Source organism: Epinephelus lanceolatus, chromosome 10 (assembly GCF_041903045.1).
Source record: "Epinephelus lanceolatus isolate andai-2023 chromosome 10, ASM4190304v1, whole genome shotgun sequence".
NCBI classification, from domain to species: Eukaryota; Metazoa; Chordata; class Actinopteri; order Perciformes; family Serranidae; genus Epinephelus; species Epinephelus lanceolatus.
Window position 1 is genome coordinate 37,932,530 of NC_135743.1, and position 26,311 is coordinate 37,958,840.

Below are 26,311 nucleotides of genomic sequence, written 5' to 3' on the forward strand. Positions count from 1 at the left end.
ACAGCAATTTGTGGTATTAGGAGGAGTTATGTGCTGGAACTATTTCTAGGCAAACAACAGCCAGGTGCAGGGGCTGTGTGCAGTGTCACAGTATCAGCTCTTCCCGAAACCACAAAATGTTTTTTGTGTTTACACAATAATGTTAATTAGTAAGCTTTAGAGGTATTAGTAGGCAAATTTTTGCACATCAGACTAGGTTTAAACAAACCACATCCTGTAAGTTTGAGCATCTGTCACCTTGTGTGCCATCTGAAACGTGCTGGAGAAAGAAAAATGATTGTTGAGTGTCATTCCCAGATCATCAGATACCAATGCTTTGGGTTGACAGTCAGACCAAACCACCAACTCAAAGCACTGGTGTTTGGTAGTGGTTTCAGACATGACAGAATTGTAGTAAATCAGCATTTCATAAACTGTGAATCTGACATGGTGGTTTCATGTAGACTGAAGACGAAAGCATCTGAGAGAGGGTAGATTGGGCAGATGTGTTGAGTGGAGAAATGGGTGGGAACTTTGACAGATAATCATGCAACCCCCCTCCCCCTACATCTCCCAAGACTCAATGCCCATGTTACCGACACTGTGTTTGGAGCTGCTCCCTCCACCATCACACACTATCACAAAACGTCATTAGGATTTGTGCTAAACAATGACAACAAATCCTTAGGGTGAAATGGAGAACCTCTCTCTGCTCTCACTGTCTTGTAATCTCCACACTGGCATTAGCACAGAAACAAGGCCATATTTAGGTTTAGGCATGGGTGGATTATGAGACAATGGGCCCCTGGGCGCAGATATGCAAGGGGCCCCACAGCTTCTCCTATACAGGAGCAAGACACACAGACTGTGTAGCGGGTTGGCATCTCTTTATAGTTGTTAGGCATCTTCTTTGGGTTTGTGTCTCTTTGACATCATTTTGTGTCCTTTTTAGTCATTGTGTGTCTCATTGTGGTCATTTTGAGTCTCTTCCTTGTTGGTATGTGTAATTTAAACATTTTGAAGTGAAGGCCAGGGGACCCCCTGACACTTTGGGCCCCTGGGATAGTAATCTATCCATGGGTATAGGAATTCAGCAGAATTTATCTAAATTGTAACGCTAACGATATGTGAACACATGCATGTAACCGTTGTCTTTCTGTAGATGGGACCAACAGCTGAAGGAAGGAACAGAGATAAAAAGGGAACAAGTGAAAGGCAGTGATCTGACTCGCGCAGCATAGGCAGTGACATACGTGGGTGTATGAGTGAGAGACAGCCTAAGAAGTATATAAAACAACACATCAGTCATCCACAGGTGGAGACAGGCAGGTGGAGTTCACAGTGTAGGCAGCGTGGTGCCAGCTCATTTGGCGAGATGCTGCTGCTGCTGCTGCTGCTATAAGAGAGGAGCTGCAGAAACACACTGCTGACCTTGAGGCAGTTTGAAATTCAACAATGAGGAGTAAAATAGAAATCTTTGGGAATAAAGAACAGTGGAGGTCCACTTTCCTGAGGTTCTTATTTATAGCACATTCCCCTCAGTGCCAAGAGTACCCACATTGTATTCAAATATTCTGTTTCATATACAAATAGGTGTGTGTACATGCAGTGGAAAACATACTGTGAGAAACTGGCTATTTGCAGTAATGAGAACTCAAAGGATTATAGTGTTTTCTTTCATATACTACAGATTATGTGTATTTTACATTATTATTGACCCTTTTCCAATGAGTATACTACACATTTTAAAATCTTATATTTCCTTTTTTAGTTTAATCTTTTATTTTTTGATTTTCATAGTAATAATAATAATAATAATCAACACCCAGTGACTTGAAACTTGCTGGAGTTAGTGGTGATACATTAGTGCACCTACTTAAATACCATACTTATAACTCATAAATACTCATAAGTATAAGTTGAAGGTACTTGTACTTTACTTGTATATATCTATTTGCTGCTACTTTATACCTGTTCCATCTTGTATTTCAGCAGGGCTGTAACCAGGATTTTGTAAACACTGAGGTCATGAGTCCAGATGCCCCCCACCAGAACCCCACTCACCTGAGAAATTTCTGACAAGTCACCGACCAAACCCTGTAATATTTCTGGAGTATTTAAAACAACAACAACAACCACAACCACAACAACAAAAACAAACAAATAAATGAAATAAAAAGAAAAGAAAAGTTAATTCATCTAACCTTATATATATATATATATATATATATATGTGCGTGTGTATGTGTGTGTGTGTGTGTGTGTGTGTGTGTTGTTTCAAAGTGTTCTCTACAGTGGCAGGTATGTCATTCTGTAATAATAATAATAATAAAAAATAAATAAACAGCTTGCTTTATTTCAGTTCCGTTTTTGTTACACAAACTAGATAACCGGGTAAATTTAAAGACTTTAGCTGAAAAAGGATCAGGATGAGCTTTAAAACAAAACAAAAACAAACAAACAAAAAACAGAATGTTTAATGCGGAATTTTGAGTTTCTCTTTCCTAAGGACAGAGGGATGTTGTATGCTGTAAAGCCCTCGAGGGCAAATTGTGATTTGTGATATTAAGCTTTATAAATAAAATTGATTGATTGATTGATACTTACTCATTATTTTTTATTTTAATTCATTTTACTTTCTCTCTTTATCCGTACTTATATCCGTCCACTCCACGGTTTAATAAAATCTTATCTTATCTTATCTTATCTGTTCTGTTCTGTTCTGTTCTGTTCTGTTCTGTTCTCATCTCATCTCAATAATACCCAAATTCCCAGAGAAATTACAGAGGAAATGGCCGCTGTCCTCTCAGCTGTATAGCTTCAGTACAGCCCTGTATTTCAAAGGAAATATTGTACTTGATATTATGTGCATTTGACAGCTTTGCAGATTGAGGGCTTATATAGAAAATCATCTGTACATTTTATGAAATATTTTGCATTTTAAATTACCCAACATCAGTGGTGTAGTGGAGGGTATAAGCAGGTCTATGGGGTGTACCCACCTCTTTTTCCGTCCCTTTACAGTATACCCACCCATCAGCCAAAAAGGCCATTGGAATATATTGGAGAGTAAACTCACTTCCTCCCTGGTAACCAACTACCAAGTAGTACACTCACCTCATTAACTACCACCACACCACTGCCCAACAATAACTATCATAGTTAGAATGAACTCCATCTCGACCTTCTACAACATTACAGAGCTGCTCACACATATGCATCAGTGATACTAAACAAATAATTATAAAATATTTAAAACAATCTGTTAGGAGCCTTTTTGCATCCTGAGTACTTGAACTATTAAAATTTGAGTAAATGTTGCTGCCAACACTTTTTACATTAATTTTTGACTATTACTTGTCATGGAACATTTTTACAGTATCACTATTTTTACCAAGATAAAGTATCTTAATGTGATTGTTTCTTTCATCCCTGACTTAAGTTATCATTGCTCAATGATGAGCTGCAGACATACTCTCCAGAGCAGTGTTCACCATCATGCTATAAAACCATAAATCATGACAATAACAGCAGATCTGATGTTCACTGTGAGTATTTAACTCTGCAAGTTGATTTTCATATCACATTTAAATGAAGTGAAACCATGGGCAACCTGGAAGAAAGGAAAAACAGTGTGTTATGCTTTGGAAAGCGGTCAGCTGTAATGTATCACTGTTTGTATTGTCCTTTTGTATTTAAAGTGATAGTTCAGGTTTTTGGACATGAAGTTGTGTGAAATGCTGACCATCTGTAGCTCTGATGTGACGGTGTCACTACTGTCAACGAGCCTCCTGCTCTGAGAAATGGCCCGTAGCTTACCGGAGAAAAAGTAGTTCTGATGCCTACGGGTTACATCTGTAACAGGAAAACGATGGAATTGGGAGCCGGCGATGTTTTTATTCCCACAGCTGGGGAAATCACAAGTTCACACCATTTTGGTATTCCTCTGTTTACCTGCAGCAGCTGACGAGGGTGTGTCGTGAGCCTGAGCCGGTGTTTGCGCTGTAATAGTAGGTATATATATAGGGCTAGTACATCTTTTTCCTCACTAATAATAGCCTACTGGTTCTCTGTTGGAAACAGCTGATGAAGTTTTCGTTAGCCGTTGCTATCCTGCGCACCTGCACGGCGTGGTGATGAACTGTCTAATTGATTTCTGTTGGCATGCTGTTTTACGGGCCTGCACGGCGTAGTGATACTGGCCAGAAAATAGTCCCAATTAGTAGCGAGGTCTGATGTAATGCGGGGATGTTTTAAAATTATTGAAATAGTCAATAATAAAACACATAAACAAAACACATGCATACTTTTTTGTAGCTTAAAACCTTTTGGTTACGTGTCCCCCGTACATCTTCAGAACTACTTTTTCTCCAGTAAGCTACGGGCCATTTCTCAGAGCAGAAGGCTCGTTGACAGTAGGGTCACCGTCACATCAGAGCTACAGATGGTCAGCGTTTCACACAACTTCATGTCCAAAAACCTGAACTATCACTTTAAGGCTAAACTAAAACTGCCTCACAGCACTGTCCTGAGTTAAAGTCAGGTTGTTTGTGTTTGAATGTCATGCTTTGTTTCTTGTACAGATCATTTTCTTGCGAAACCTTCATCATTCCTGGGTGTACGAGGCAATGACAGACGTGGTGATGTAAACACAGAGGCAGGCTCAAACAGGGACTCCTGGGAAAGCTTTACGTCTAGTGGCCGAGGTGATTCAGATAAAAACAGAAACACGTGGCAGCAGCAGTAAACATCTTGCTGGGAGTAGCAACGCTTTCCAAATTGGCCTGGGGGAGGAAAAACTTGCAAAACTGGTACTATAAAATCTTGTGTGGCTATTTAAGCTGGACGGTGACTCAGCCAATTAGTTTAACATTCTTCATAAAGTGCACCCTGAGGTGATGCTCATCGGAGCAGTCTGAAGACAGCAGGCAGGTCTAAAAAGGCCCACAGCAATAACAGCTGCTGACAAGCAAGAGGCACAAAGGTGGAAACAGAGTGCAAGCGAAGTTGGCCTGCAGCCTTCTGTGACCTCAGGGAGCAACAGAGTCACACCACTACACACTGCTAGCAGTTCTGCACTGGCCTAAAACTGAGACCAGAACCACGACTTTAACCTACAACCTGATTGGACCCAACTAGTAATGCCAAATTTGAGAACTGAACCTGACCCATTACCCATTTGATGTTTAGCAACAAACTAACTGTGGGAGAGAATACAGTTTTCTTTTAATCTGCATCTCCAGCAGGTTCATCCTCTAAATACATTCTTCTGTGATCCTGTGTATCTTATAGACACTCTTAGCTTTGTACCCACTCATTATCTTGGTACATAATAAGTTAATACTTGTTATGTGTATTATGCATCTGTTTTATTGTGCTAAAGAATGTTGCAGTTGCCTCATACAACAATGGATTCAGCTCATGTAACTACTAGATATAATGATCTGATATGTTGATTATGATGTATATGCTCCTAGTATCATAAAATATATTTATCATATTATATAGCTCAGCCCAATATTCCTACTGTGATTTTCATATCTTGTTTTTTTTACATTAAAGGGGTGCTGCAGTGATTCTGTGTTGCACTTCAATAAAGACAAACAATGGTCTGAAACTCACTGTTAAGCTCTGCAAAGAGCTCTTAAAATATCAACTATAGTTGCTTTAAATATTTATCTGATCCTGATGCAAAGGATGGTAGACAAGCAGACATTACCTGTGCCCCATCACGCACTGATCAAACAGCTGCCACCTCAGGGAATCCTCAGTGGTATTCTAAAGGGTAACTTTGGTATTTTTCAACCTGGACCCTGTTTTCCTATTTTTTGTGTCCATGTGATTCATGTAATCAACAATTTTTTAAACTGATCCAGTGTTAAGCAAGATTGCTAAAGGTGGTAAAACAGGCTGCAATGTAACCATTTGAGGCATTTGTGCTCAGTTTACATCCACTCAAAGTGCGTGTTTTTGCCACTGACAGGTTCAGATGATCATTCTAAGTGTCTGACACATTATAGAAAGAATCCCTACAGAGATGGACCTTTTTTGCTAAGGACTAAGACCCTTTTTTTTCACCGGAAACAGACCCAAAAATGCTATCGGCAAACACACCAGACTCCATTTGAATAGTCAGTCATTTAAGCGTTTATAAAGCCAGCATATTTTCACATTTAACTGAGTGAATTAAGGGTTTTTATCAGCCAAACCAGAGTAAGTGATTGTTGGAACAGTGGAAAGACGAACCAATAACGTTTTTGTGAATTTCACTTTGATTCTATTGACTTTGAATTAAGTGTGTTTTATGATGATAAAATAACTGTTTATTTGAATGGAGTCTGGTGAGTATGGTGCAAGCACTTTCAGGGCTTTTTCTGGTTAAACAAAACAATCTAAAGGCACAGACACACCAACCAACACCGGAGAACTAGTGGTGATGATAACCCCTGCTGCGTTGCCTCTTGTCGCTGTGTCTTGGCCAAAAAGTTGCACACGAACACAACAAAGCGACAGCCAACAAGCAAATATGTTCTGCACCTGCATGAGGACATACCCCTTCATACCAGCAGATAGCGGTGTTCTGTAAACATCATTCAAAAAGGTAAACCAGAAAACATCCTAAAGCTAGTTACCCAGTTAGCATATCAACAACACAATCCAATGTTGAACGAACAGAGCATATTTACTGTGCGCCACTGAACAATAATACAAACCATCAGGAAACATTTCTGTTGAAGAGCTCAATGACTAAAGAAAAAAAAAAACTTACCTCATATAACAAGTTTGTTTAGACCTTACTCCTTCTTGACTTTAACTTTTTGTTCACATTCCTCACTTCTATTGTGTTGAGCCAATCAGGGTGATTTCATTCACCAACAGGCTCCGCCTATTCAACATTGTTACATTGCAGCCTGTTTTGCAGCTGCTGGCTGCAGCGCTCTAACTCAATACTTGACCAGTTTCAAAAGTTGTTGTCTCCATGAGTCAGCTAAACATAAAAACATAGGAAAATAGGGTCCATGTTAAATAATACCTAAGTTACCCTTTAGGACTAGTTGTCTGAGGTCTAAATCTTATTTAGTCTATAATGGAGTGTAAAAGGTTTACAAAATCATGTTCTAAGTTAAGACAGATTTTCTTCATATAGATGAAGTCCTGCCACTTTGTGACGTTCATTTTTTAAATAACTCTTGTTTTCCGCTTTTCATTCTTATATTTTTTATTAATCCAGTGACACAAAATATAACAATTTAAGAAACTGCATTTGGAACAAGCAGTATCACCTTCAACACTGGTAGAAATCTTTCTTGCTGTAAAAAGTCTTGAAGACCAGAAATCATGATCCAGTTACTCAAGATAATTCACAGACCTTGTTGCGAGCAGTTTCACGTAGGAACTGTTTTCTTTGTACAGAACTACACCTGCCAACCGTATCAGCATCCAGAGTGAAGTGTGCTACAGAACTACACCTGCCAACCGTATCAGCATCCAGAGTGAAGTGTGCATCTACTGCTAGCTCACCTAGCACCACTGAGCTAGCTAATGTTACAGCTCAGCCAAGGAGGATGCATTAAATGTTTACATCTCACGCTGTCATGAACATGAGCATCTTGTCCATGAGTAGATGCACACTTCCTTCTGTGCAGTGATATGACTGGGGGGTCTAGTTCAGTAGAAAGAAAATAGTTCCTACATCTGCTCACAACAAGGTCTGTGGATTATCTTGAGTAACTAGGTCATGATTGCTAGACAGAGAAAGTGCTGTTGAGTTTTTTCAAATGCATTTTTGGTCACTTTGACCACCACAAGCTGAGTGCCATCTACTTTCACTATATTAAAGAGAAGGCAGACACCTCCATGGCTGATATCTCCAACACTCTGCAACTCACAGCAAAACAACCCAGATTGATAGATAGCACTACAGGTAAGAGGAACAATATGTATTTTTGATTTTAGAGTGAACTCTCTCTTTAAGATCGATATTGCAATATCAAAAGAAAAAGGCAGGCCTACATTATGAGCTACTGTTGGAGAAATATTTGTCTTTCTGCAACAGGAGCTGGAACACTGCTGATGCCTGATTTGATCTTTAGCTACACCAAAAGCATGGCATATGTAAAACAATATTCTCTATGTTCATATCCAGATCATACAGTGGAACCAGTTGTGAGTATTAAAGCTACTGAGCAGAGCAGGACTGTGAGCCCCTGACCCAGCCACAGCTTCAGTTCTACATTATTATGATGAATACAAACCTGCAGAGAAGTCTGCGTTACAACTGCTGACTCCTTCCAGTGTTTTATATCTTCTGTCTCCCACTCTTTCTCCCACTATTGTTGTTCAAGTCCATGTGGGAGAGGAAATTCACAATAAGACTCGTGGTAAACCTGTAATATATACTAAGGCAGCGACTGACTCACCATGGGAAACATACTGACTATTCAGAATTACAGTGTCAAAAATATGTTCCAGTTTCTAACAAAGAAGGCCACTCTTCACAGTTGTCATATTCATACGACAGTCCACGTCAGAACTCAAAGGGCCGTGCGCTGGTGGATTTAAAAGCTGTGTAACTGATAAAAGGGGGAGCAGCGTGGTGTGAGGAGCAGCCTGGAACAATGACTGTGGCAGCTGACCCATGAATATGCTGCCACACCAGGGTCAAAAGCTTTTTTAAGAGCTGTAGTTTGTGAGTGTGACTACACACAAGGTCGCATAGGGATTAGGCCACATTCCTGCAGTGCAGTGCAGTGCATTCCGCAGTTGCCAAACTGTAATTGTTAGTTTTTACACAGTTTGTTAGCAACTTGTTACGAGATTCATTCTTTTCCTAATACAAATGAAATATTTGCTGTCTTATTCCCAGAGTCAGGTGACAAGTTTTATATCAATTTCATCTCTGTGCATTCAATATAAAAATACTGTAGCTCCGGGATGTGTTTAGCCTAGTTTATCACAAATTCTGGGAGCATGGATAAACTGCCAGACAATAGTGGAAAGTAACTACATACTAACGACTTCATTAAAGCACACTCTGGAGGTACTTGTACGTGAGTATTTCCATTTTATACTACTTTATATTTTCACTGCTGTAGTTGGGCTGATTTGTCTTCAAATCAGTGGCACCCCGAAAGGACAGGGCCATGACTACCGTAATACAATTGCAGCCCCCATGGTGAAAATAATTGTAGGCCAACATTATGTCTTTAAGAGGCCGTGGCATGCTTATTTTTCAAGATAGTATAAAGGTAGGGGTATTTTGTGAACTATACAACCTAGGGCATCCACTGCTACCAACCATAGACTGTATATGAAGATGTACAACATGACAACTCCCCAAAAGAGAGGCAAAAACATCTCAATCGCCTCCTGGTGGCTGGCTGCAGTATAGATTATAATCCCGCCCCCTATCACATGAGCAGATACGATATGGACCAAACTAAAAACTCAAAGCACATGTCTAATAGATTTTTCCCCAAAGATGGTTTCTGTCATTTTAGGTTGTCATTATCATGCAGATGCTTGTTCAAGTGTTCGTTTTACTTATAATTGTTTTTTTATTAGTTATTTTACACTATACAAGGGGTTTGATATCATGATTGATGGTTATGTGAGCCAATCAGTGAGCTCATGATCAGTGGCACTGCTGGCCATTGTGTGGATGGGTGTTTGGGCAGGAACTCGACACTGTGGTGATTACTACTGCACAGATTGTGGCTTCAAATGATGTCACTAGCACAAGATGGCAGGGGCCTTATCAGGGGTATTTTGGCTTCATTTTTGTACAGCGGGGTTAACTGGAGATGCGTCTTCCATCTTTCTATACAGTTTATGGTACCAACCATGTCAGCATGGCTTGTCAGGAAGGGGGCTAAAAAACACTCCAAGCTAAATTTTGGTAAGGAAACAACTAGCATAGCCACTTTCAAAGGGGTCTCTTGAACTCTCACCTTATAATATCTGAATGCAAACGGATTGTTTGGGTGCCCCCAAGTCTCCCCTAAACTTTAGATGTCTAGTTCCCAGCAAATATTTTGTTCCTTACAATTTACTCCTTCAAAATAAAGCTGTATATGTCTTTTTAAGGAAAAGGACAACCAGCCCATTTGTACAATGAATTCCTTAACATACAGATATATAACACCTTAACACAAGATTGTTGTGGAACTCAGTATGTTATTATACCTGTATTAGTCTTTGCATGTCTAATAATTGGTAATATTAACTGTAAAATAAGAAATTAAAGTAAATCAGTATGCCATTGGTTAACTCTCTGTATTGATATAATTTTAACTAGCTTATATACTAATGCTATACAGCATTCATTAAAATTCCTGACATTAGGTTAGGACTTTTGGTTTTGGTGTGTCACCCAAAGATTTTCAGTGGCCCCATTTGGCCAACCCTTTAAAACTGTTCAGAAGGACAAGTGAAAGAATTGCTGAATGACAGATTGCATCGAGTTACAGAAGTCATGATGTAATGACTTTGGCTTTCCATTGATGTTCTCACTGTCATTTGATTTTAAGGTATAGAAGATTGATTTCAAGTTTACCAAGTGTGTCTAAAAAAGTGCTCACATGCCCATATGTACACAGAAAGACTGGTTGGTTATCTGTCAGTTGTCCTCCTGACCACACTTGCCTTAAAGCAGTTAAAGAGATGGAGACAAAATCCAGTCCTCCTTCTGCAGAGTTCAGCCACAGTTAATTTGAGGACTCAGCAGGTAGAATCAGTCAAATCAACTTGGTATCTCCTAAAGTAACATTCTTTCTTGAACAGAAATTCCCATTTGTGATAATATTCCTCTACCGTAGCTCAGCAAGGAAACACAAAGGCAGTTTGTACTATAAAAACAGAACGTATTGAAAATACCCATTTGATTGTGCTAACTGTTGAAGCCTCACATTAGCTTAAAGTGAATGCACAGAAAGAGGACTGTGGGTTTTGTCCCCTATCACTTGAAATCTTACGAGAAGGGATCAACTCAGCATGTGCAGGAAGAATGATTTTCAAAGACCAGTAACTTTTTCAGAGCACAAATGTCATGTGAGTATTAAGAAGAAACCTGAACATCCCCTTTAATGGCAAAGCAGCAGATTTCTGTAACCAATCTCAGGAAAAAAACAGACATTTTACAACAGCTTGACAGTTGCAATGGTGAGATTGTTTTTATTCTCATAAAGCAATCAATGTAGTGTATATATAAGATTTTTTTTCTATAAATATAAAGGTTCTCTTCATAGCAAATGCAAAGGAAATTACTTCAAAGCTGTGACTATTGTAGAGCTGTCAACACAATAAAAGGATTATTATGAACCGGAAGCACCGTGTGGAAGAGCATTTGACAAGAACACAAGTCACGATGTGTGTGTGAGCCGAGCTGCACTGACAGCAGCCGCTCTGCATTTCAACACAAGGCTTCCTTTCTCCTGCAGTGGAAGACATGCAAGCTGCTGGCTGCTCTTCAATCCCACAGCGCAGACACGCAGCTATGTTCACCGGGATCAAATTACTCTGCAGATCAACCCCAAGTCTCCTCTCAACAATAACTGACATATTCAACCTTCAGGTTAAAAGGATGTGCCAGTAAAAATGAATCAAAAATATGTTTTGTTCCAAACATGTATGATATGTGCATGGTAAACAACCTCTCTCTCTATCACCTGTCGATATAACCATATATACAGTGCCATGTTCAAGTTTGGACACCCCTTAAGCTTTTCAACAGTTAGCTTGACTCTAATGAAGCTACAATAATTATAAAATATAGTTTTCAGTCATATGTATGTAAACTTTTATCCCTTGTGCCATCAGACTTTTAGATATAAATAATTAGATAATAAAAAACAGATGTGGATGAACTGACTGTTCAGTATCTGAGAGCATCACCTCTCATCTCAGATAAAGAAAGGGGAGTATTATCATTTATTTTCCTTTTGAAATCTGAACTACCTCGACTCCTAATCTGTCCATAAGCCTCACATTCCACAACATGCTCATGTTTTCTAAAAACTGAATCCATGCTACATCTTATAATTTGTTTGAAAAATCTACTGGAAGTAGTTTTTAGCTTTTGCTGGCAACAAAAGTCAAAAAATGATTCCAGCTCCGAATCATGTTCAGAACCTGCAGTTACAACCTAAACATATCTGAGCAGCATGGGACGTGGCGGCTGGAGCAAATGGTTCTCATCTCACACTAACAATTATTTTCATTATAGATTAATATGCAGTGTGCTCAGTTGAAAAAATAACCTTAAAAATGTCAGAAAAAACACCCATTAAAATGTTCCAACACCCAAACCAAGATATATTCAGTTCACCATCATTAATGACCAAATGAGGCATTTTTGCTTGATAAGTAACTGAAATGATAAATCAATTAATAGTAGAATCTGATTAATTTTCTTTCAAAAATCAAATCCATTATTCAACTCATCTTGGCTCTGCTCTGCTGACACAAAGGGTGCACCTTCTTTTCTCTCCTTTAGCTGAATTATACGCATGAAAATAAATCTGGTGTTCTCATTGCTCTGGTGTAACACACAACATGAATTGGGGAGCTAAATAAACTGTAAAGTCCAAAGGGTGTCCAATGATTGAATGAACACAGCACTGTATGCAGGAAAAAACTGGTTTAAATTTAAAATGTGCTTTCACACGCACACAGCTCTTCTGCTCGATTTGCATGTTTTCCAGCTGTGTGTTTTAACAACTCAAATTGCCACTGCAGGCAGATTTTTTAATTCTAAGTTCACTAAACACAAATACAGTCCATTTTGAATCGCTGTTAATAAGGAATAAACGAGTATTTGTGCATGTTTAAGACCCTTGTAGCACATGCATTTCACATTACAGCTCACACCATGATGAAATGTTTGCTTTGTTTTAAGCTGTCATTTAATACACCAGTGGAAAAATCTCATCTGCTTTTATTTTGGTTAGAGTTGTGAAATTGTTGTGTCACATTGCAGGGAATCAACCACCTGCATGTCCAACAATAACATAACTATAACAAAAATAAGCAGTCATGATGGTCACTGTGCAGAATTAACTAAATCAAGCTATTTAAACGTACCTGTGGGATGATTCACAAATTGTAGCTCAATAAAAGGAAAAATGTTTCCAGGTAGGTCAGAGTAACCCAATTTCAGTACCGCCGGAGAGGAGGCAATATTGTAAAATACACATACATTTCCGAACTAAAACATGCAAAAACACTGGTGTGGTCCTTTAACGTGGCATAATTACGTGTGCTTTATTTGGAAAGGAATGATATAACTGTCAGGGCCTGAGCTACAGACCGCAAGCATCTGTCACAATGCCTCACATTCACAACCTGTGCACCAGTTCTTGTCCCAGACTGCTGACATTTCCCTTCAGACCCGGGCAACTGCTGCTCAACTGTATAACAGACACAAACTACAGCTGGTTAATCAGAATAAGAGGGAGCCACGAGGAAGCACTTGGGTTTCACGGGACTCTGCTTAGAATAGACCCACCGCTCACAGGCAGTTCACTGATCAAAGACACAAGCACTCCATGTGAAATACTCCCAGTGGTGTCCACAGTAAGTCACGTCATGGGACCTCAGGATCCTTGATGGTCAGCTGGCTCTTTGTGATGATTAAGTACAATTCCATAATGTCCAAAGTATGAAAAAAAGGTTTTTTAAAAAAAAGAAAGAATTTCTTAAAATCTTTAAATACAAATATATACTTACAAAAATCTCACAAATGCATATGTACATTAAAAAACATACCAAGTATTTTCTGCAAGTCCGAGAAAAATCAAAAGAAAATAATGAAGTGGATTATCATTCAGTCTGTCACTAAGCAGTCTGTGTGGGGGGACAAGGTTGGACCACATTACACTGTGGTCTCCCCCTGTTTACTGTTGGCCAGTCTTGTGTAAAACCTCCTCCACGAGTTGAGGGTCTTCCCAGACCAGATCCAGAAGCCGGAGGTGATGCCCACAATAAGCGTCATGAGATACTTTATCATAAAGACGGTGAAGTCAGGACTCATGTTGGGGTGGTTCTGGACAGGACATGGCACGGCGTACGTCTTACACGTCTGGCTGATCCATGTCCTCTCCCACTGCTCTCTGAAAGCCTGCTCGTAGAAGTAGCAGGCGATGACGATGGTGGCCGGCACAGTGTATAGCACGCTGAAGATCCCTATCCGCACCATCAGCTTCTCCAGCTTCTCCGTCTTGGTGCCGTCATGCTTCATGATGGTCCGAATGCGAAACAGGGACACAAAGCCTGCCAAGAGGAAGGAGGTTCCGATGAACAGGTAGACAAACAGAGGCGCCAAGACGAAGCCTCGCAGGGCATCCACGCTGTTGATGCCCACGAAGCAAACCCCGCTCAATACGTCTCCATCCACCTGCCCCACAGCTAGGATGGTAATGGTCTTGATGGCGGGCACGGCCCAGGCCGCCAGGTGGAAGTACTGAGAGTTAGCCTCAATGGCCTCGTGGCCCCATTTCATCCCTGCTGCCAGGAACCAGGTGAGAGCCAGAATGACCCACCAGATTGAGCTGGCCATGCTGAAGAAGTACAGCATCATGAAGAGGATGGTGCAGCCCTCCTTTTTGGTGCCCTGCACCACAGTCCTTATGTCATTGTCAAACCTGTCATTACAAACCACTCTGTCCTCCAGTAAAAATCCAGCAATGTAGGCGATGGACACCATGGTGTAGCAACCGGAGAGGAAGACAATAGGCCGCTCTGGGTAGCTGAAGCGCTTCATGTCCACCAGGTAGGTCAGCACGGTGAATAAAGTGGAAGCACAACACAACACTGACCAGATGCCGATCCATATCCTGGCGAACTTGAGCTCCTCCTCGCTGAAGTACATCATCCCGTGAGATCTCTTCGGCTCACAGGGAGCGCCGCAGTTCTCCTGGCCGAGGAAGCGGTAGTTCAGGTAGGGAGGCACCCTGAGCGAGGCCGGGCACCTGAACTGACCGTTCATGGGGTCAGGTATCGTGCGCTCGGTGGGGTACGGGCCGGGGCCCTCCGGCTCGGTGCGGTCTGACATGTTCTGCCCGACGCACAGCTCCCCCGCGCCGTGCACCGGGAAGGTCTCGCACGCGAGGCTGTCGGGCCACTGGAAGCCGAACTTGTTCATGAGCGCCTCGCAGCCCTGCCGCGCGCGCTCGCACAGAGAGCGGCACGGAGGCAGCGCCTGCTCGAGCACCGTGCACACGGGCGCATACATGGAGCAGAGGAAGAACTTTAAATCCGGGGAGCACTGGACTTTGACCAGCGGGTAGAACTGGTGCACCTCCAGCCCCGCATCCTCCTGGTTGGTGTGGCCGAGCAGGTTCGGCATGATAGTCTCGTTGTACGCGATGTCCGTACACAGCGGAATGGAAATGGGCTGGCAAAATCCGTGCTCCGGTATAGACATTCCTCGGTCACCGCCGCCGTACTGCCCATTTACTCGGAAAATTCCCACATTTAAAAACAGAATAAAAAACAGTAAAGTCCAAACGGTGCGAAGAAGCCTGCTGTAAACCATGGTGAAGAATGTATCCGCTGCTGTTAGCTACTTTGTATTTGTTGCTGAACTAACTTGGTTCCCTCGCCAGGCAGCAGGATACTTCCTTGAACGCTCTTTGTTGGCGTTTCTTTGCGGGGTAATAGCAGCTTCTTCCAGCGGAATGTCACTGTCCCTTCCCTCCGGCTTCTCGCCGCGCCGAGGTCATAGAAGAATATGAAAAAAATCCCCAGATTTTAACGATAAATCTCGGCGTCTCCGGCTGAAATCCACAAAAAAATGAAGCGCACTCCTCCAGGAGAGGGCTTGATCCAGCCTTCAGTGCACCCGACACAGTGTCAGTCTGCCGTTCAAACCTGTTCTGCCCTCCCTCACTCTCACCCCCGTGAAAGTCAGGCTACACAGCATTATATAGCACTTCCGGTCACACACTTCAAAGTAAAAGCGTGTAATAAAGCATTGCACTGAATATTTTTTTTTTTTATTATTATTATCTTCGAAGACTCAAATACGTCGTGGCTATATATCCTAAATATGATTTTTTTTTTATGCCGCCTTTCTGGTATGGACTCTTTTGAAAAAGAGATTTTTAATGTCAGATATTCAACTGGTTGGATCCAATATGAATGAATAAAAAATAAATAGATTAATACATAAATAGATAAATTAATAAAATAAAATTAAATATAGAAGAAAGAAAAAAGTGCGTAGTTAAGAATAGCTTATGCTTGCAGTTTTATAAAGTGATAAATTTAAAGTGTAGTTTAATATGCGATAAAAAATAAGAATTGCATGAAAAAATCTTAAAACAAAATAATTAAATTCTAATAAAAATATAAAAAAAATTAGATATTTTAGGTTAGTAAAAAAAAATTAAGAAGGCATTGAGTTTTAATAAATCAATTCAGCAAATAGTTTTCTGCCATGCTTCCATTAAAATACATTGTACCAATAGTTGTCAACACATATAAGAAAAAAAAGAATGACATTGAAAAGAAGAGATTTGTCAGTTTTCAGTTTTGTCAGTCTCCCACCATCAGCACAATTATAACATATGGGCTATTTCCAGTCTGCAAGAGCTGCACTGAAGTACTTCCGGTTTACATCTGTCTCATTTTAAATGGCTTTACAGATCTCTCTCTCTCTCTCTCTCTCTCTCTCTCTCTCTCTCTCTCTCTCTCTCTCTCTCTCTCAGTGGGGCCTAACAGTTGGGGTTGGGTGGGGGGTGGGGGGTGGGGTGGAGGAGGCTGCATTTTTCCCTAATGTTTGTCTGGATTGCATAGGTTCATTTCAGTTCACCTCTGCACTGTAAATGACGTGACTGCTGGATGCACAGGTCTGTCAAGCATCTTATCTGTTTCTGTAAGTTTGAGTTCTTCAGTGATTTGTGCTGCATCTATAGGAAATGAGCTGAAACATTGAGAGCCACTACACTAACAGTAAATCTGTCACACAGAACAAATGGTTTGGGTAATTGCAGTTTTCCCGTGATAGCTTTCGATCATGTTGAGATGTCATTTTCACTTATTTCAGAAAATCAAATTTCATGCTGTCAGAAATATTTTTCTGGTGCATTATTCTTTGTTTAGTCGTGGAGAGTGAGTCTGGTCTGAGCTTTTACACACAGACACAATGCTGTAATGCATATTTGGGCCTGGTAAATGAGCCCGCACTTTCTAGTCTTCGGACCACTCAAAGTGCTTTTTACACTACGAGTCACATTCACCCATTCACACACACATTCACAAACTGGCGGCTGAGGCTACCGTACAGGGTGCCAGCTGCTACACAGCTTTAACACACTCACACACTGATGGAACAGCCATCAGGAGCAATATGGAATTCAGTATTTTGCTTAAGGATACTTCGACATGCAGACTGGAGGAGCTGGGGATTGAACTGCTGACCCTCCTATTAGTGGACGACCCGCTCTACCCCCTGAGCCACAGCTGCCCCTTCATCTGTTTTTCTGTGTGTTATCTTGTTGCTCTGTTGTTGTGATTGGTATTTGATCCAACCTTAGTTTCTGTTCTGTTAAAAACAAACAGCAATATGCTCCACTTATGACTTATATTATTTAAAGATAGGACCTCTCTCCATATTGATGGATGGTTGGCTATTACAAATCCTTTTTACCAGATGCAACATCCCTACAGCTGAGATTGTCTTCACCTTGTGAGTCTGTGTGTGTCATCATGGCAAAATGTGGTCCTGGCGACACCTGCTGTAGTGTTAACTACCACAGAAGCTGTTATCAGTATTTTACCAGATGTTTGTATGACTGTCTGTCTGTCTGTGGACAGATTTTGTCCCCACAAAAGCATCACAGTTGTGGAAGATGCAGTCACAAAACAGGTGTGCCACAAGGAGGGGTGTAAGATGTAAAGAAGGGGCCACTGTGTGAAGTGACAGTAATTGCTATTAAGATATAAAGATTTCTAAAGATAAGCTGAAATGTACAGAAGCTGAGAGTAATAGGACAGAATGATCAAAATAGAACTTACTGTTGTTTTAAATAGAAAGAATAACTAGAAAATAAACCGACAATGTTAAAGTTTAATGTACATCAAATGCAGGCAGCAGTGTGCATATAATCCACTGTCATCCCTTTCAAAGGTTGCCAAGATTTTTTTTCTCTCTCACAGCGCCACTACAGAAGCCCGGCTCGGCTATTTTATCTGTTATCTTGACATCACAAGTTCATTATTTCATGATCTCAGGATAATAAAAGTTGCTCTGTTGTGATAATCAAATAATGAAATCAGATGTATATTCTGTCATGAAGAGAAAACTACCTGACTGTTGGATTACAAGAAAACGTATAGTCAGAAGAAAAGTCATCCTGAGGTTACAAGATATTTAACTTGTGATCTCAAGATTAACGGATTAAAAAAGTGTTAAGCTGCAACCACGGTTGCTTTCGGGTTCCATAGAGGGCTGTGGCTGGTGAAGTTTTGGCAACATGTGGAACTGATAAGAGATGAATATACTGTGGTGGCCATGAGAGATCGACACACTGCCAGTTAAAAAAACACATACAAATAGACAAAACACAAGGAAATTAAGAAAACATCTCCACCAATGCGTCACATGCACATTATTTAGGAAAAATGTCCCGATTAGAAAACACACCAACCAAGTACAGAAACACGTTGTAAGTCGCACCACATGGCAGCAGAAACTGGCTCATTATTAGCCTGCCAAATAATTTGCAGAAATAAAAAACAATTACTGTGAAAGGTGCTTTTCTAGCCGGGATAGTACCACGAAAACTTTAACCACATTTTTAGCTCATTTTCCAACACCACTGATGGATAACTGACTTCAGGAACTTAATAAGCCACAAACCATGCCGTGCTGCCGGCACTAGATGTGACTGACACTTAAAATCAATTTTTTAAATCATTTTTTTGATATCAACAATAGATCAACTAACTATATTTACAGGCAAAGGGTCCCCATGGTGACAAACCTGCAGAGAATTATTACCCAATTGTCTCTATTGTCTTTCTGCTCATTGTTTTTATATAATGGCCCATACTTCTCCTGTTTGCTTCAGCACTGTCATCAGCGTTGTTTCAGCGTATTTCAGTAGTAGAGAATTTAGTAGTTAAATTACATGATTTGTGAATATTGGACTTACATTTATCAAATGGCCAGAAACTCAACTACAAAAAATATATGCTTCTGTGTGTCTGCTGGATGTGTAAATAAGTGAACTGTTTTCTCACACATTTTCTATATCAGCTTTAAAGGTGATAATACTGTATGTCAGCGTTGTGTTCACAGCTTGTTTTCGTTGACCCTGAATGGCAAAAAAATCAGTGACTGCATTCATTCCCATACTGTTTTAATCAACCTCTTAAAACTGAAATGGCTCATCTCCTCACGGTTAATCCTTGACATCAATTGGAATCTACTCCACTGGAACCAAGTATGCATGATACATTTCTGCTCTGTGCGCACACAGGGAGTTATGATGATATATGATACTACTGTCAAAAATATATCTGTAGGCTACAAAATAAATTGCATTAAACATCAACATATACAGTAGTGGAACAATATTAGCAACATGAGCCCTGAGGGCTGTACTGCGAAACAAGTTCGCCAGAGCCAGGTTTTCTTTGCCTTAGCTGGCTCAACAAACCCCAAAGCCCCAGTCAGAGGTAATGTGGATGGTGGTTATTAACTGTCTTTGTTAACCCAGGCGTTCGTCCCCAGGCTCTGTGCGCATTCACATTAAAAGGGGGCGTTTGGCATCATTTGACTCCTGTACCGCACAAAATGGACCAATCGCGTGCCGCCTACTTCCACCTTTGAAGATTAGATATAAAAAAAAATTATAGCAGAAAGCAACACTGTTGCTGCAAATAAGGCAAGAGAGGAATGCTGGCAGAAATGACTAAACATGGAAGTTAATAAGTCAATATATTATTTTACCACTCAATGCACTTTCAATGTTCTCAAATCTCAGTTTATTTTTAACATGACAATCACACATTCTACTGATCCTGAACTTAAAGCTTGATACAGCAGATTTAAATATTATACTCAAGAACGGCAGTTTGGTCTGACACTGTCCCATATGGACTTGCATTTGTGTAGCGCCTTTCTAGTCTTCTGGCCACTTTTAGCACACTGGCTACCATACCAGGTGCCACCTGCTCATCACCCACTCACACACTGATGACACAGCCATCAAGAGCAATTTGGGGCTTGGATTCTTGCCTAAGGATACTTCGACATGCAGACTGGAGGAGATTGCACCACCAATCTTCTGATCAATAGCCTACCCACTCAGCATAATTAAGGATCAAGGAAATGACATAAATATCTGACCAAATTAAGACTGATTTTATTCATTGAATAAATTCTGCGATAGATACCAAATTAAAACATAACCTAATTGTATCTATAGTTCAATTTAAAACCACGATTCCGCACTACTCCACTTTTGAATGTCGCGCTTTGTAACCGTTTTTTGCTGTTGTCTTGTTGTTTGTTTTCTCAATATGTTGTGTGTATTTATTCTGTTTTAAATGTACTCTCAACATCATTGAAAATTATGCCCTCAATGATCCCTCGAGATTTAAAAAGGTTAAATCAGTGAATGCTCTACTGTATTAGCTGCAGTACAGGCAGTGTAAAATGGACCTTAGCAAATCAGGACCACGTATAAAAACACAAGTGGTAACATTATGGTTTGAAGGGATTATATTGCATTTCATATGCAAACAGCATATGCATTTTTATTAAAAAATATAGTGAACTATCGTTGTGTAAATGCTATCTGAGATTTTATAGATGGCCTCTTTTAGAGTCACCATTTTGCCTTAATTCTTGGTGGCTTAAATTCAACAAGGTGCTGGAAACATCCCACAGAGATTTTGGTCCATACTGACATGATAGCATCACGCAGTTGCTGCAGATTTTTCGGCTGCACATCCATGATGCGAATCTCCAGTTCCATCACATCCCACAGGTGCTCTATTGGATTGAGATCTGGTGATTGTGGAGGTCATTGGAGTACAGTGACCTCTTTGTCATGTTTAAGAAACCGGTTTGAGATGATTTGAGCTTTGTGACATGGTGCGTTATCCTGGTGGAAGTAGCCATCAGAAGATGGGTACACTGTGGTCATAAAGGGATGGACACAGTCAGTAACAATAGTCAGGTAGGCTGTGACATTTAAACAATGCTCAGTTGGTACTAAGGGGCCCAAAGTGTGCCAAGAAAATATCCCCCACACCATTACACCACCACCACCACCACCAGCCTGAACCGCTGACACAAGGCAGGATGGATCCATGATTGATGAATGTGTTTCCAGTCTTTTATTGTCCAATTTTGGTGAAGCTGTGCAAATTGTAGCTTCAGTTTTTAGTGTTCTAATCTGACAGGAGTGGCACCCTGTGTGGTCTGCTGCTGCTGTAGTCCATCTGCTTCAAGGTTCAACATGTTGATTCAGAAATGGTCTTCTGAAAACCTTGCTTGTAACGAGTAGTTATTGGAGTAACTGTTGCCTTTCTATCATCTTGAACCAGTCTGGCCATTCTCCTCTGACCTCTGGCATCAACAAAGCTTTTCCGCCCAGGGAACTGCCGCTCACTGGGTATTTTTTCTTTTTCAGACCATCCTCTATAAACCCTAGAGATGGTTGTGCATAAAAAGTAGATCAGCAGTTTGTGAAATACTCAGACCAGCCCGTCTGGCACCAACAACCATGCCATGTTCAAAGTCACTTAAATCACCTTTCCTCTCCATTCTGATGCTCAGTTTGAACTTCAGCAGGTCGTATTGATCATGTCTACATGCCTAAATGCATTGAGTTGCTGCCACGTGATTGGCTGATTATCCATGTGTGTTAACGAGCAGCCGCTTCAGTCTTCACTCGCTTCAGGTGTAGCCTGAAGCGAGTGTAAGTTCCCATATCAAAAAATGCAATGCAATGCAATGCAAGTAGTTTGTCTTACTGTAATAGGATGGCTTTGTTTGGTGGCATTACTATTGCAACAAGATCAATCCAAAACTCTGAACACAACCTGGCCCTGAATAGGTTAGGCCTAAATTACTATGTTGCTATAGCCAGGTGAAAAGAGAGCCACCTGAGATTGAAAACTCTGGCTTAATGCCCAGCATACCTCACTAAACCACTAACTAATTATAGTACACCACTGTGATGCCGAAATCAACAGTAAATTCCATTTCTATTGACGGCACTTAACAGCCTGTGTATTGGGTTATCCAGAACACCGCACTCTCAGAGTGGCAAAGCACACTGTGGGCACTCTGTCTGGGGAGATAGAGCAGCTGAGCACTGAGCAGAGTGAGTAATAATTATATAATATATATATAATTATATATTATATAATAAGTAATAATAATAATAATTCATGTAGGAACATAATGCTGCATTTCTTTGACTCACTTTCATGCAGAGCGTGAGACTGAATTTTCAAATGCAGCATGTCAGGTCACTCATTCTCTGGGACCATGAGTGTTACTTGAATAAGTAAACACAGACCAACAGGACCAGACTGGCCGACCCATATGCTCTCACTCAGTGGATGGTTGATTAGACAGGATTGCTGAAGGTGGGATGGCTGGCTTTGTATTTGATTATTATGCCAATTTTACAAAGGAGGATGACACTTGAACGGTTTCCTCCGTCTTATTTTACTATCAAAGCTAACGTTAGCTAATGTGCTAAAAAGTTAGCGTTACAGAGAAATCCAATATTCCTCTTAATACCTCCCCAATTTCTGATTAGGTGGACATGATAACCCTTAATACACAGTGTGTGCTGCACATACGAGCATTTTTGATTATCACCTCCATCCAGTCCTTTCGTCTTATCGCAATTAACCATAGTTGTCTTTGTTTTTGTTGATGGGCAGCGGCGGCTGGTATGCAATAAAATTTAAGTTTTGAGCCATGACTCCTTCTATTCTGGCACCCAATAACACAACGCGATGAGATTTTAAAACTCCTATGTAGCCTACAGCCCTGTGGTGGTGAGTCGTGTTTTGCCTCCAGCTAATAAAATGATGTCATTGTGACGTCGACCCTTAAAGGGTCTATAGATATAATCAGTATAAATTCAGTTATGCCACATAATGTACACACAATGCTTCATTGTTGGTGCTGTTATCTGGAGAGTGAGTTCTCATTCAAAGAGTCTTGTGCAATGCAGAGTCCTCTAAGTTCAACTTCTCTGCTCTAAACATTCGTAAATCATGATCTAACCAGTCCCCTAAACCTCTCTGTCCCACTATGCTCCTCAGTTAATTCATATTGTTTTCAGCTGCATAAGGCTCTGTAGGCACACCGGGGATTATTGTCACAAACAGCAGAAAGGTCTGAGACAGAGAAGCCAGAGATCACCGCTGGATTATCCACCATGATTATTTTAGCATTCACCATTTGTCTTTAGCTAGACCAATAATGCACCTCTTAGCGATGTAGCATCATGGCTAGGTTTGATTTGGGTCACTTGCCTGCTTGCCGAGTGGTTAATTAAGGTTGATGAAACTTTTTTTAAACAATGCCGACGTACAGTAATGTTAACCCTTATTATAACCCACAATGACATGATCCTTAATTTCTTTGCAATGTTGTGTATTTTTTGTACTGTTCCCTTACTGTCCGTCCTGACCAGGTGCAACTGCTGTTCTGCAGTCCTCCCAGCCCTGAAACTAATTTTACTGTTCCTCTCACACACAGTTTGTCAGGACTTTTCCATGTGACTTTTAATTTTATTCTAACAAAAGTGACTTGAAATGAAGCGAAGTATATGCTAAAAAGTACACAAGTAAAAACTGTTATATTTGTGTTAATTGCTGTAAACAGCTCATTTTATCTGATGTCAGGCATCCCTGTTTGTTCGGGTTCTAGGCTCTTCAGTGATATTATTTTGGAACTTGAGAGAAAAGGGACCCCCTTGTAATTACGATTTAGGATGTGGATGCCGTGTTTATGCCAGACCCTGATAAGTACTGTAAGTCCATCATGACATGGACCTGCAAAGGGTTTGGGTTTGTTGAAGGATGGTAAAGGCAAAAATATTAAATAAACAAGCAGATCTGTCACAGTCACCGGTTGTCATTTGTGTTTTGATTGGTTGCCAACCTCAAGGAGGCAGGTCTTACGTAATATTAGGGAGAAACCAGGAGGACAGAGATTAGAAATACAAACATTTGTTGACCTAAATGAACTGAAACCAGAGCCGAGCTCAGGGCATGCTTTGTTAAAACAAGAAGAGGTCTGGGATGGGCTGGCCCATCCCTGCGAGGAACTAGTGGAGCAACTGTGGGAAGCAGGCCTGCATCTTTTTTTTGGTTGGCAACTACAGTACAACGATAAGGCTTAGCATTAATGATTTTCCCTAGGTGGGACAACAGAACATTTAACCAGTACTACCTGTACTGTGACACTATTTATATCTGGATTACCAAGATCAAGAATTTATCATTCAATGGTTTTAACTTGAATTCAGTTTTCTCACTTTTGGAACAGAACTCAGAAGTTTCAGTTTCACATCAGCTCCCCACCAATTTTCAAGCTTGTATCGCTACACCATGAAAATTAACTTGCCTGGGCTATAATCAAGGGGCAACCTCCAAGGCTGAAAAATTAAGCCAACTTGGATATGCCAAAAGCTGCAGTTCCTTGAAAGGCCACTTGAGACTGACTCCAGAAGTGAGTCAATCCCCATAGACCCCCATATTAAAATGCCCTGCTTTACAGCAGAAATAAACATGTTTACAGCCTGGTACAAATGGCCTCCTTAGCTTATATCCCCGTTTATGACAACTGTACGGGGGTTGAATTTTTATAGGCCTGTAACTCAACCATTTACTTGTGTTTTCAGTTCATGAAAGTTCACTGTAACTAAACAGTCTTAGAGTTTGGTTATACTAAAAGACCTTCTAAGGTGTCACATATTCTGATTTTCTGTTGAACTTTGTTTTAATGGTTTTAAGCCTGTTTTTGGCTAGCAAAAATTAACATTGGCATTATGAGTTACTGCCCCAAACAAGGGAGTTTAACTATCTTGGGTGTCGTGGTGAAGAGAGAGCTGAGTCAGAGGGCAAAGCTTTATTGGTCCATTAATATCCCACCCTTACCTATGGTCATGAGCTATGGGTAATGACTGAAAGGATGAGGTTGCAGATAAATGCGGCTGATTTGAGATTCCTCTGAAAGGTGGCTGAGCTGAGCTAGGGTGAGGAGCTCTGACATCCAGAGGGAGCTCGGAGTAGAGCCACTGCTTCCTTCACATCGAAAGGGATCTGTTGAGGTGGTGCGAGCATCTGATCAGGATGCCTCCTGGGCGCCTCCCGTTAGAGGTGTTCTGGGCATGTCCAACTGGTAGGAGGCCCCAGGGTAAACCCAGAAACTGCTGGAGGGATTACATATCTTGTCTGCCCTGGGGACGCCTCGGGATCCCCCAGGAGGAGCTGGAGAATGTTGTTTGGGAGAGGGGTGTCTGAAACACTTCGCTCAGCCTGCTGCCTCCATGACCCGGCTTTGGATAAGCGGTTGAAAATGGATGGATGGATACGTATTACCAGAGGTAAACCACAGCTGTAAATGCACTGCGTCAACTAAGCTAGCCACTAGCGTTGGGGTTAGCTCAACCCTTTGTCCAAATATGGTCAAATCTGGCTCTAATATCCAAATGGTGCCTGCCAAAATGCCAAACCTGAGGCTTTAAAATGGGAACCCACAAACCAATGGGTGATGTAACGTGGCTACGTTGTAAATGACTAATTTATGAGTTGATTTGAAAGACCTACACTGTATTACCCCGTAAAAAAGCAAAACCAAAAAAATATGGTTCAAAATATTGGGCCAAAATATGCTCCAAAAGGCCAGGAAATTTAAAGAACACACCCTGTCTGTCCTTGGGCAGCTGGTGATCAAGGCAGGACCCCTGGCCTTCTCTTGTCTCCATGAAAATGATATATCAGAAATGTGGAAACGCAAAAGTCAACATTAGATGTTGGACCATAGCCACAGGCATTTGGTATAGTAAAGAACCAAAGTCAGAGCTCAACAGACACATCTGAAGCATTAATAAATTTTATTTCAGGTAAAACAACATTAAACAACATTTACAGAAGGACATTACATCTTCCATAATAACATTACATACAGGTCGTAACAAATAATGCAACAGCTATTCTACTGTATACTATATTGTTTCACTTGATGAAGTGACGACACTTCTGTTTTCCAAACCACTTGTGAAAATGACGTATTTTCAGTGCAGCATACAAAAAAGAAAAATAAAACGCGAGAGAAGCTTTGTTGTAA

At 40.8% G+C, this 26,311-nt stretch overlaps 1 protein-coding gene across 1 annotated transcript; it reads right to left on the minus strand.

Annotated features, from left to right (window-relative positions):
- Positions 1 to 11,124: 11,124 nt before the first annotated feature.
- Positions 11,125 to 15,863, minus strand: fzd1 (frizzled class receptor 1). The gene has a single exon (XM_033641263.2). The coding sequence runs from the start codon at positions 15,509 to 15,511 to the stop codon at positions 13,850 to 13,852; it is 1,662 nt and encodes a 553-aa protein (XP_033497154.1). The 5' UTR covers positions 15,512 to 15,863; the 3' UTR covers positions 11,125 to 13,849.
- Between the last annotated feature and the right edge of the window lie 10,448 nt (positions 15,864 to 26,311).